Source organism: Neovison vison, chromosome 13 (assembly GCF_020171115.1).
Source record: "Neovison vison isolate M4711 chromosome 13, ASM_NN_V1, whole genome shotgun sequence".
NCBI classification, from domain to species: Eukaryota; Metazoa; Chordata; class Mammalia; order Carnivora; family Mustelidae; genus Neogale; species Neogale vison.
In genome coordinates, this window is record NC_058103.1 from 36,097,239 (window position 1) to 36,109,305 (window position 12,067).

At 56.7% G+C, this 12,067-nt stretch overlaps 1 protein-coding gene across 5 annotated transcripts in view; it reads right to left on the minus strand.

The window, feature by feature from the left end:
• Positions 1 to 2,011: 2,011 nt before the first annotated feature.
• The window catches only part of PLEKHG3 (pleckstrin homology and RhoGEF domain containing G3), a 41,235-nt gene continuing 31,179 nt past the window's right edge, over positions 2,012 to 12,067 (minus strand). For 2 of the 5 annotated variants that reach the window (XM_044232214.1, XM_044232212.1), the window contains exons 13-19: positions 9,515 to 9,604; positions 9,043 to 9,081; positions 8,591 to 8,616; positions 7,750 to 8,109; positions 7,180 to 7,293; positions 4,098 to 5,484; positions 2,012 to 3,386 (exon numbers count right to left, since the gene is read on the minus strand). In XM_044232214.1, the coding sequence (XP_044088149.1) occupies positions 2,653 to 3,386; positions 4,098 to 5,484; positions 7,180 to 7,293; positions 7,750 to 8,109; positions 8,591 to 8,616; positions 9,043 to 9,081; positions 9,515 to 9,604 (2,750 nt within the window). In that variant the 3' untranslated portion in view covers positions 2,012 to 2,652. The remainder of the gene's footprint in view (positions 3,387 to 4,097; positions 5,485 to 7,179; positions 7,294 to 7,749; positions 8,110 to 8,590; positions 8,617 to 9,042; positions 9,082 to 9,514; positions 9,605 to 12,067) is intronic. The other 3 variants (XM_044232213.1, XM_044232216.1, XM_044232217.1) reach the window with 3 other exon arrangements.

Consider the following 12,067-nt stretch of genomic DNA (forward strand, 5'->3'; position numbering starts at 1 on the left):
CACACCAGCATTACAGGCTTCCTCCCCAGGGCAGCTTAGAGGAAGCTCCTTCTGGGTATGGTCAGGTGGTCCTCCTTCCTTCTCTCCTTCCCCTTCATCCCCTGGCCCCTCATGGTTGCTTGAGGGTGGGGGGAGGGCAGTATGGAAGGTCGCCGGGCATCCCCTCAGCCCCCACAAACTAGCACCCCTAACTGGAAGCTTGTGGAAGGCTCAGCGTCCCCACCACACCACTTCTCTTTCCTGCCTATTGGAGGGCAGCTAGGGTTCCCAAGGTTGGTCCTGGATCTCGCTCTCCACCCTTTAGCGGGAGCGGGCAAGGATCCAGAGGACCATACGGCCTGGTCCCTTGGACAAGCAAGCTCAGGGAGGACACAAGGGAGGAGGCAGCTCCACAAGACTGCAGCCCTGTTGGGCACAGACCACACAATCTGGTGCTGGCCCTGGGGCCAGCTGGGCCTTGTCCTCCACCTGCTCAAATGTGCTTCCACCAACCAGAGAAAACCCATTTACTAGTTTTCTAATAAATCAATAATGCTCCATCTTTCTCTGTTACTTATTTGACTGGTTTTGTTTCCCTCTGAACTGGACCAAGGAATGGTGGTTGAGTGAGTAAGGGCAGGGAGGGACCACCATGGAGACAGAGGGAGAGCCAGTCTCTGGTTGGTCCCCGAAGCGTCTCGTGCCCAGGCCCAGCTGCTGTGCCTCACCAGAGACCCTGACAGAAGCTCACTTGTTCATACAGTCAACCACATTGAGGGCCTGCAGCAAGCCCTTCCCCACAGAGCTCCTGGCCTTCGCTGGACATGGGAATTAGAGGTGCCATGCCCGAGATTCATCTGCGCGGGAGCGGGTTCTTTTGGTCTAGGTGGATGAAACCGGCATCACTTTTCAAAAGGCTCCACGGACGACGCTCAGTGGGAGCGAATGAGAACCTGTGAGCTGGTTCTAGGCTCCCAGTCATACCTAGATGGTTAAGGATAACCTGGGGGAAAGTATTCACTAAAACCTCCCAGGCCCTACCCTCCAAAAAGTTTTGAGTCAGGGAGTTTGAGAAGCAGTATATGATCCATTTTCTCCAAATCATAGATGAGGGGAAAAAAGCAAGAGTTCAGGTGACCTAACTAATGAATGGCAGGCAGGGCTGGGACCAGAACCTGGGTGTCCTCTCACCTCAGTACTTTTCTGGCTCCTGAGCATCAAACCCCAAACCTGGTAGGAGTCAACTATTCCCAGCACGAGTAGCAATGGTCACAGAACATTCAGGACAGCAGGTAGCTTGCCCCATCTGCTTCTGCCTAGGAGAGGCCTCCCCTGGCTTCCACTCTCCCCCTGACCTCTTCAGACTCTGCACAACCGCCTTCAGGTTGAGTCTGTCCTGCAAGATCAGAAGCTCACGGAGCCCTGACCCAGCAGACCAGTGGAACACTTGCCTACAGAAACAGGGCCAAACAAGGCTGGTCCACCACAGAGAAAGGGCAGAAAACCCAATCAGAAATCGGCAGGCACTCCCAGTCCTTTTGAGAAAAGGCACTTTGAAAATAGGATGAAAACGGAGGCTCCATCCCCAGAAAAAGTGCATTTGCTCTCCTGATGTGACGTTGCAAGCCACCGCAAGACAGGTCTAGGCTCCAAATTTAGAATCCTTGTCTCCTAGGAGGTCTCCTGGGAACTAGAGAGGGAGAGAAAAGGCACCAGACATTGGAAATTTCTGCCCATTAGAAAAATGTTCATTTCCTCACCTTTTTTAGGCCAACATTGGTCCCTGAGGAAAAGAGCTTAAGGCTAGCATGATGCTATTTCCGAACCCCGCAGGACACCAGGCCAGGGCAGGCAGAGATCAGGTTCCTTCCCGCACACCCTGCTGCCTTATGCATCGCAAGCACGACTGATGCAAGAGAGAATGTGGCAGCAGTCACCACACGGCCCGCCTCCCTGAGGCATCCGTGGCCTCAGTCAGCAACCCCCCCACCCCTTCACCCCCCACCAAGGCCCAGTGAGGAGCAGACACAAGTTGGTTGGTGAGCAGCGTTATTGCACCGTTGGCAAATAATGAAATGTATGTACATGAGCGACAACCACAGGGTCAGCAAGACAACCTACAAAAGTACCTGAACAGAGTCCATTACATTATTCACACGAAAGGAATCAACAACCGGAGAACACACACTCACAGACATATGCGCAACTGCACCACAGAATGGGAAACAATAAATTATGGGTCTTGTTCCTGCCTGGATCCTAAGAAAAGGCACAACTAAAGAGCAAAGCCTCCCCAGGCCACTTCCACAGCTCCCCTGGGTAGGCTCCTCAGCCTGGCAGTGGTCAGCCCAACACTGGAGGCCAGAGCACAGCTTATTCCCCCAGGAAGAGGAGAGCTTAAATATTTGGCTTCTTACTAGACAAGAACTATATACAAGGGAAGTGGCCACACTGGCCTGGGTGGGTAGCAGGGCTCAGCTGGCCCTGGGAAAGTCACCACGAGCCCCGGGGAGCACTGGGCCATTCCCAGCAGGTGAAGGCACTGGCTGAGCACATCAGCCCATTCTTTCAGGGGCTTATGTGAGCCCAGGGAGCCCAGGCTTGTGGGCAAGCCCAGCAAGGTTCCTCCTCGTCCCTCCGCTGCACAGCTCCTCCCTCTCCCAGGACTCGGAGTCAACCTACGGAGTTCAAGGCCTGGAATTTCTCCCGCAGGTTTCTCACTCTGCCCTGCTGGCCTGGGTCCGCTGGGTCCCTGGGACCCTCTTCCTTTTGCCAATACTCTGGACTCCTGGAAATTCCAGACTCCTGGAAATCCAGGCCCTGTCCCACTGTGGCTACTGGTGTGTGAGGTCTCTGCCCACTGCCCTCCTCCAGTCCCCCAACGGAGCGGGGCGGGGGCGCCTTCTCCATGACAATCACCCGCCGGTTGTTCTCCAGGGTGAGGTCCGCCGTGACATACAGGGCCTCCTCTCCAACCGGCCTGCTTTGGGGCAACCTCCCAGGAGGCTCAAGCTGGGCGGCCTCTGGGCCCCCCTGGCCCCTCCTGGCACCCACGCTGCAGCAGCGGCCCACCCTGCCCGCCAGAGGGGGCTCCACCATGTTCTCAGGCGCCGAGCGGCTGCGGTTGACAGGCGGGCCGCGGTGCCGGCTACCCTCGGCCTGGAATGCCTCGTCGTGGGAGGCATACTTGGAGCAGAGCTCTCGGACATCAGGCCAGGTGAAGGTCTCAGTGTCAAAGGGGCTGAGGGGGCTTCGAGAGGAAGGCCGGGCCCCAGGCGAGGTGGTCCTCGGGCTGGCAGTAGTGGGGCTGAAGGAGAAATGCCGAGGAGAGCCAGGCTTGGGCGGGCTGTGCTCCTGGGCCACCATCTGCTCATCGCTGAGGAGGGACAGCACCGGCTTTCTCTTACCTGTGAAGAGAGAGTAAATGGACTGAGTGACTGGGCGGGGCGGGAGAGGGCAAGCGACGACTCTGCACTGCCTTCTGCTCGTGCTCCAGGCAAGGCTGCTTACTGGGGTTTTGGTTGTGAGGAGAGAGAAATCATTCAGCATCCACAGTCCCTTTACCAAAGGGCAATGGGTGGGGGGGTGCCTGGGTGGCTCCACGGTTAAGCGTCTGCCTTCGGCTCAGGTCAAGATCCCAGGGTCCTGGGATGGAGTCCTGCATTGGGCTCCCTGCTCAGTGGGGAGCCTGCTTCTCCCACTACCTCTGCCCCGCTTGTACTCTGTCGGATAATCAAATCTTAAAAAAAGAAAAAGGCAGGGGGTAGGCAATGGGAAGAATGAAGAAAAGCTAGTGAACAGAGTCAGGAGTCAAAGGAAAAGACAAGAACCTTTACAAATATCCTGGAAGAGAAGGCCCATGGCCATGTTTCCTCCCAAGGTCCCTGCTCCACAAGTAGGGCTCGGGGAGGGCCGTGAGGAGGCTCAACCAGGGCCACACGCTGGGCCTTGGGTGTTGGACTAACCGGCCGGGGTCACACCACTTGTGTGTGGAGTCCAGCCCCCTCTTTGGTCATGGTTCTACGGGGCCACCTTCCCCCAGGAGCCAACCTGCTCTTAAAAGGCTCTTCCACCCCAGACTTGCAGGAAGGACCCACTCCCCACCCGCATGGCTGTACCTCTGCTGCCTGAGGGTGCTCCGGCCTCCTCCTGCAGGCAAGGAATGGTGGGAGCTGCCTTTCCCCACTGGAGAGGAGGCCTGCCTGTCACAGACTTGCTCTTGATGCGGAGGCTATACTGGCGGGCCAGCTGGTAGACCTTGTTCTTGACTCGCTCGCTCATGGGGCCATCCATCACGTGGGAGAGCTGTACGATGCGGGGGTGCAGCGGAGTCACCAGCTCCCCCTGGACGCTGCTGCTCAGCTCCTTCACCAGCTCCTTCAGCTCCCGGGCCAGGTGGGCTGGGCTGGGCTGCTCCGTGGGGGAGGCGCTCTCAGGGGAGGCGGTGGCCGACTCCTCAGTGATGGCCCCCAGCTCGTGCTCCTCCAGGATAAAGAGGGGCTCGTGCAGGTCAAAACCATTGGCCTGGCCTTGGCCAGGCCCCTGCAGAGAGCTCTCCCTGGAAGACTCCATTCCCTCCCAGATCTTTACGATTTCTGAAGACGGCCGGAACTCAGCATCTGTGATAGGAGCTGACTCCCCAGCACTAGCCTGGCCAGCTCCCGGGAGGTCACACAGAGCCCACGAAGGCGGCTGGGAGCCCACCTGCCTCTTATGCCCCGGCAGAGCCATGGGTTCTGGGTCTGGCCTGGGAAGGCTGTTGAATCTGGAGACAGAGTTTCTCACCAGCCCCTTGGGGATGTAGGAGAGGCTCTCCCGGCGCCGAACGCTAAAGCCTGCATCACGGTGCTCTGCACTTTCATAGTAGCTCTTGATTTTGTCCAGCAACAGCCGGTCTCGGGTGGAGAGGGTCGACGCCTTCCTCTTGCAGGAAGGCCTGTCGGGCTCTGCTGGGCAGCCTGGGCTTGAGGGCTCCAACCCATTGACCGAAGGGCCACTGTCCGTGGCCACTCCCACAGTGCTGTCAGGGGGCGGCTGCGAGCTGAGGGCATCCGTGGTGCTGCCGGGCCAGGCTGGGCCCTTGTCGCTGCCCTCGAGGCTGAGCACACTGCTGCTGCGGCTCGCCAGCCTTGGGCTCCCGAAGCCGCTGGCCTTGCCGTCCTCCAATGCCAGACTGCTCCGCCGAGAGAAGCTGCTGGCGAAGCGCTCGGCAATGACGCTGGCCTGGTCCAGCACAGAGGGCGGCAGGAGGCTCTCGGTGTCCAGTGTGGGCCCCATGTCCTCCTCCTCCTCACTGCTCAGAGCTTTAAGGTCCTCAGTGCTCTCGGCCACCACGAAGCCCACCATGTCACCCGGGGGTTCCAGCCCCAGCAGCTCCTGGTGGGCACCAAGCTGTGTTTCCAGGACTTCTGGAGACTCCGTGTCTGAGGGCATCTCCTCAATGCTGGGAACTTCCATGGCGACAAATACTTCCTGCTCCAGCTCAGGCTCAGGGTCTGGTTCAACCTGGGACAACAGAGCTCCTATGAGTCAAAACCCTCCCTCATGAGACCCAGAGAAAGGGACAGCATGACCTGCTCAAAGCCCAGTGAGAGGGCATGCAGTTTAGGACCAAAGGCAATGAGAATGAACACAACCCGAGAGTGGGAGAGACACGGCCTTAGGGAGAGGAACGTGCGGAGGTCCCTCGGCCATCATTCAGCTACCGGCCTTGGGTTGTTTAAAAAAAAAAAAAGGCAAGGAAAATCCTGGGAACACAGATGGGGTAGAGAGGTGGCACCTCTCAGGGACAGCCTGCCTGGGAGCTACAGGGACAACGTGGCAGCACACGGCACAGGGTATGCCTGCTGGAGAGGCAGCTTCCTAAAGCCCTAGAGGCACACGGAGGCTATTCTGGGTTCAGACCCAGAGGGGCCAGGACGTCCTGTGTGGATGAGGGTCCAGAGGGCAACAGGACCACACGCTAGAGTCCCGTCAGAGTGGGTGAAGACAGGGACTTGGCTCCTCCCAGCCAGCCTCTGGCCCTAGCCACAACGCGGCCAATGCCCAGCAGACAGGGAAGGAAGGAAGAAGCACATGTAAGAACCTCCTCCTGACCACCTTGAAGAATCTGCACCGTGAAATCAGCCAGTACAGGCAGCTTCCCAGAGAGGCCTTGAGGAAGAAGGGCAGACACTCCACATTCAGAGGAACCAGACCCAATCCCAACTGTTCTAGTCCAGAGTCTGCAAAGCAGGACCCATGGGCAAGGCCTGCACTTCCCAACACAGCAGCTGCTGGCCACAAACGGCTTCTGACCACCTGAAATGTGGCTAGTCCAAACTGAGAACAGCTGTAAGGGTTAAAACACACACCAGACCACAAAAACACCATACACAATATAAAATGTCCTTAATAGCTTCTTCCATTGCTTACATGTTGAAATTATAGCTAACATTTAATAATTAAATAATCTGTTAACATGGCTGCTAGAAAACTTAGTTATACATGCTGCTTGCTTCCTATTATCATAGGACACCACCACCCCAGACTCCAATCCAATTTCAGGTTCCTCAGACCTGCCGGGGTTGGTAGGCCTGTCTGAGGTCAAGGCCTCCTACCCTTTTTCTTGTAACTTTGAGAAAACAAAGGTATGGGTTCCATCCACACAGCATGTGGCAGGAAGTAGAATGTGGGCTTCTAAATCACAGACTGGTTTGAGCTCAGCTCTGCCCCTCAGAAGCTGCCCAACACCAGGCACGTCACTCAACTTCTCTGAGCCTCTTTCTACCTGAGCTGTTGAGGGGAACAGAAGAAATAAAACATCGGACATGGAGGACGTGGCCAGTACATGTGAGAACCCAGAGTCGGGGGGCTCAGGCGTGAGTCCACTGTCTGTCTAGCTGGCAGGAGCAGGGTCATACGCCCTATACGAGGAGGCCTGGCTGAAGGGACCTAAGATCTTATTACTTCTGCTAACAGGGCCCTTGACAAACGACTGCATCTTGTCAAAAAGGGTCTTCTTTTTCTAATTCACAGGAAGGCCACCTGCTCACCCCACCACAGGCCCAGAGGCCAGACCGGCTTCCTAAAGGGGCCGAGACTGTGGGGGGATCCCTGTCCCCATGGGCCCAAAAAGCGAGTCTGGGGCCAGCAAGCCCCACCCACAGACCTGCGCTCTGGGCTCTCCTGCACGGGCCCTCCTGCCCGCCGGCCGCTCACCTCTAGCCGGGGAGAAGTGGACTCGAAGCTCACGCACTTCTCAGCACTAGTTGGAGATCGGCTGCTGGATCTTCTACAGCTCTGGGGGCCTTCGGACTCCCTGCGCCCCTTCTCCTGAAGCAAACAGAGGGCCATTGTCAGCTCCTGGGACAACTGGGAGCTCAACCCTTCTGCAGCCCCACAAGAGCAAACCTTCTGAGCCCCAAGGGGTCTGGGCCATACTGAGAGCCAGCCTGAGACCTGAGCCTGAACCGCCAGGTCTGGGGGATCCAGAACTCCCCACCGGGTGTGCAGCCTCCAAAAAGCCCAACCCGCTGGCTTCTCCCCTTCTCTGCCGCCCCCACCCCGTTAGTCATGCTCACTGGGTAGGACACTAGCTCACGCCCAGAACCAAAACAGCACATGCCAAGGGCTCACCAGGGCGTGACAGCGGGCAAGGGGTTAGGTGCTAATGGCAGGAGTGAGGGAACAGGACAGAGGGGGTGGGAGGGCAGGGGAGAGAACTCCCGGATGGGCATGCACTGGCCAGGGAACATGCAAGGAGGAGGGGAGATCAAAGAGACACCTCACCATAGCGCCCCGGGAGAAAAGTAAAGCGTTGGCCCGATAGTGCCAGCAGTGGAGGGCGGCCAGCAGCGAGCTGGCAAAGTCGGCTACCTGCTCCGCCACTGCCAGACTCTCCTCCTCCTCCTCCTCCGAGCCTGGGGGCTCCAGCCTGGCCCCCTTCTCGCTGCCTTCATGCCCTGCCAGGTCCTCCAGAGACACCTGAAAGGCCCGCTCCTCCTCCTCCTCCTCCTCCTCCTCCTCCTCCACCACCACCTCCTCTTCCTCCTCCTCCTGCTCCCGGGCAGCCCCTTCAGCTTCCGGCTGCACACCCTGAGCACGAGGAGGCCGCCCAAAGTCCAGGAGAGCACCGGCACTGCCTGCATGCTGTTCAGAGCAGAAGACCCCCTTGTGACTGGCCTCCACGCAAGCCCCCTCCTCCCGCCAGCGGCTAGGGGTGTGGAGGCTTTACATGGGGAAAGCCACACCTAAATACCCAACCCCTGGTCTCCACCAGAGCAGAGGGAGGACAGGGGTGGGAGTCTTCAAGGTGGGACTCTGGGACCTGGGAAAGCTGGGTCAGACACTTAAGACCCAGAGAGGCCTGCCTACCCAGAGAAAGAAAATGTGGAAGATCCAGGGTGGGCCAACACCAGGGTCCCATTCCAGGGAAAGGGTACAGAAGGATCCCAGGGCAAGGGCCGTGGCTTATTCATCTCTGGGACTCTTGTGACAAGAGTCCAGCACACAGTAGTGGCCTGACAGGTATCTGTCCACTGCACAAAGATGAAGCTGAAGGGGCCAGGGCGCTGACCTGGCAGTCCCACCCCACTCTGGCAGGCCAGTTCTCTTCACCCACGGGCCTTACCTTCATTCCTGCTGCTCTGGCTGCACCTGCCACGGCCAGGTCCCAGCACACAGGCAAGGAGGCAGGGAGAAGAGATCAGTAAGCAGGAGAAAGAGCCTCTTTACAGAGACCAGGAGCCCCCCAAGGAAGGGTGCCCTGGGGATCCTATACCCAGAACCCACATCTGGTCTCCTGGGCTTTCAAAGGAATGACTGCCAGAGCAAAGGCCCTGGGGGAAGAGCAGCACAGGTCTGTGTCCATCAAGGACTGTCACCCAAGGACAGGGGACTAGAAGTATGCAGGAAGGCGAGCTCAGCCCCTTCATCAGACAGCAAGGGGTGAGGCCCACCTCCAGGGAGGAAGAGAGGCAGGGACCCTTCCAAACTGTCCTCGATACCCAGAAGGTTACCTGTGTCACCTCCCTGCCCCGACCCTAGAGCCTGGCAGGAATGGCTGGCCACGCGCACACTCACCTTTCTCACTGAGTTGCCTGAGCAGATGTCTGGTTGGCTCTGAGAAGGAAAGTGAACGGACAGTCAGTGCAGGCCTGGAAACAGCTGTGTCTGGCCCTGGTCCCATGCTCACAGCCGCACCGCCACCAGCAGCTCAAAGTCCACTCCAGCCTGGGCACCCCCTCCCTCCTACCTACTCCCACAGGGAGGCAGGGCCTGGGCCACATCCATCCAGCACCAGAGACCTGCTCCATGACTGCCGCCCCCGCAGGAACAGCCCCGCCCACAATCCCTGCATCAGTGCATCTCACCCAGGGCCCCAGCTTCTAGATCTGCAGTCCCAAGCTGCCTCCTTCAGACCGACTCGCCGCATCCTTGGAGATCTGAGCTCTACCTCAAGCCCCACCTTCCCTGCAACAAGCTCATGAGCACAACAGCTACACCCAAGGCCAAGCCCCCTTGCAGCAGCCTGGCTAGAAAGCAGAGGTCGCACCCGACTTCCTACGGCCATTAAGGCCTGGCTCCACGAAGCCTCGCTGCCTGCTGGGGAGTGTGGCCCGGAGGAACGAGGGCTGACCAGGCTCTGGGAACAAAATATAAAACACACCCATTAGGCTGATGGTGTCACCAATTTGTATCCCAGCCTTTTTGGAAACAGACCTGAGAGAAGCTGGTAGGAGAGGACATGTGTCCAGGGACCTCTCCACAGAGCCGTGACCTTACCCCACAAGGTTCTTGCCCAGCTGGTGTTAACTGGGAAGCCCACGGTACACTCAGAGGCCAAGGAAAATCTTACAGGGGAGCGCAATGCACAAGTTTCTTCTACTGAAACGTGTGTATCCACGCACACCATCTGCACAACCTAAGTACGCTGCAAATCCGAGAGCTTTTAAAGTGAGAAACACAAAATGCCCTACTCGTCCATCTTAAAACTTGTAATCAAGACTACTTAACAAGTGACAAGTAGCTAGGGCACCTGGGTGGCTCAGTCATTAAGCATCTGTCTGCCTTTGGCTCGGGTCATCCTAGCGTCCTGGGATCGAACCCCGCATCAGGTTCCCTGCTCCACGGGAAGACTGCTTCTCCCTCTCCTGCTTCCCCTGCTTGTACTTCCTCTCTCACTGTCTCTCTCTCTGTCAAATAAATAAAATCCTTTAAAAAAAAAAAAGTGACAAGCAATGACAGCAGCACCTTAATTATCTAGAGCATACCACTCTGCCCATCTCAGCTCTCTGGGAAGAAGAGGCCCAGTGGCAGAGCAGGGGACTCCAAGCTGTCACTGCAGGGCTTACAAGGGGCCCCGTTTCCCTCTCAGCAACTTGCTGGCCTTTTTTTTTTTTTTTAACTTTCCTTTTTAAAAATAATCATGGCGGGGGGCACCTGGGTGGCTCAGTGGGTTAAAGCCTCTGCCTTCGGCTCAGGTTATGATCCCAGGACTGGGATCGAGCCCCGCATGGGCTCTCTCTGCTCAGCAAGGAGCCTGCTTCCTCCTCTCTCTCTCTGCCTGCCTCTTTGCCTACTTGTGATCACGCTGTCAAATAAATAAATAAAATCTTTAAAAAAAATAAAATAAAAAAATAATCACGGGGCACCTGGGTGGCTCAGTGGGTTGAAGCCTCTGCCTTCGGCTCAGGTCATGGTCTCAGGATCCTGGGATCGAGCCCCTCGTCAGGCTCTCTGCTCAGCAGGGAGCCTACTTCCTCCTCTCTCTGTGCCCTCCTCTCTACTTGTGATCGCTGTCTATGAAATAATAAATAAATAAAAATAATCTCTAAACCCAACACAGTGTTTGAACTCATGACCCTAAGATCAAGAGTTGCATGTTCCTCTGACTGAGCCAATGAGGCACCCCTTGCTGGCCGGTCCTTACCCAGACTTCTCACAAGTTCAATCGACTGCTTTCAAACAAGCAGGGAGAAGAGCCGCTCCAGGCAAGGACACTGTGACCACGCTGCCAGGTAAGGGGGGATAGCTTCCGGGTAAGAGGGGACAGCTTCCAGGTTAGTGGGGGGGGGGACCTGCTGGGTAAGGGGAATACCACACCTCGGGTGCACGGCCACCATGGCGACCCCCTGCCCCAAGCAGCGCACACGCCCCACGGATGCTGTCACACTGGTGCCAGAAAAGGAAAAGTTCCACAGTGGTTGGCATCCTCTACCTTAAGAAGCTGCAGAAGATGAAGCATGCTTTAGAGAGAGGTTTGTTTCACAATGGTTAAGACTAAAGTACGAAAACAAGCAGGCAGAACCCAACTCATTCACAGGCTAAAATCTCAGTTCAGCAGAGACTGAGCTCTGAAACAACTCACTGCCTGCGCGCCATGACAGCCACGGTGTGGACGCTGATGTCATGACAGGCGGCACCGCAGTTCCTACCACCACCAGCAGCTCCTCCATGTGCCAGAAGCTTCCAATGCAAAGCCACATGACAAGGTAGAGGGGAAGGCTAGAAAGACAGGAAGAGCATCTCAGAAGAAAGGAAAATGAAGAGGGCCAGAAACCTATAAAGTAACACCCCCAGTCAGGGGCTTTTCACACACGGTGTCATAAAACGTTTGTGACCGTCACAAATCTGCCCAGGGTTCAAGATCCACTGGGGGTAATACCAAACAAAACAAAAATTACAAAAGCTTTCCAGAGACCACTTGGCTCTATCTTCCAGAATATGACACAATCCCCAGAGTTGCTCAGGGGACTCATGGGTCACAGCCAAAGCCCAGTGCACCCTGGAGATCCACACCAGGACAGTGCGCCAGTCATTCCCGGATCTTCTCTCCAGGGGCCTCTGAGACACTTCTCATTCCAACTCTCACCTCATCTGTGTTCACCAGGTGCCCAGCGGAAGCTAAATCTGTCCTGGGCCTTGGACTGAAGAGCAGAGTACAAACAGACACAGAAAACACACAGCCTATCACCCCCAGAGCTAAGAACAAAAGCAAGGTTTTCTCCTCTTCAACAGACAATTCATTCCAATAAATCCAAGTACACAGTAGCAAGCCCAGTCATGGAAGAAAACCCAGCAGAGGAAAATGGAACTTTTCCCTGAG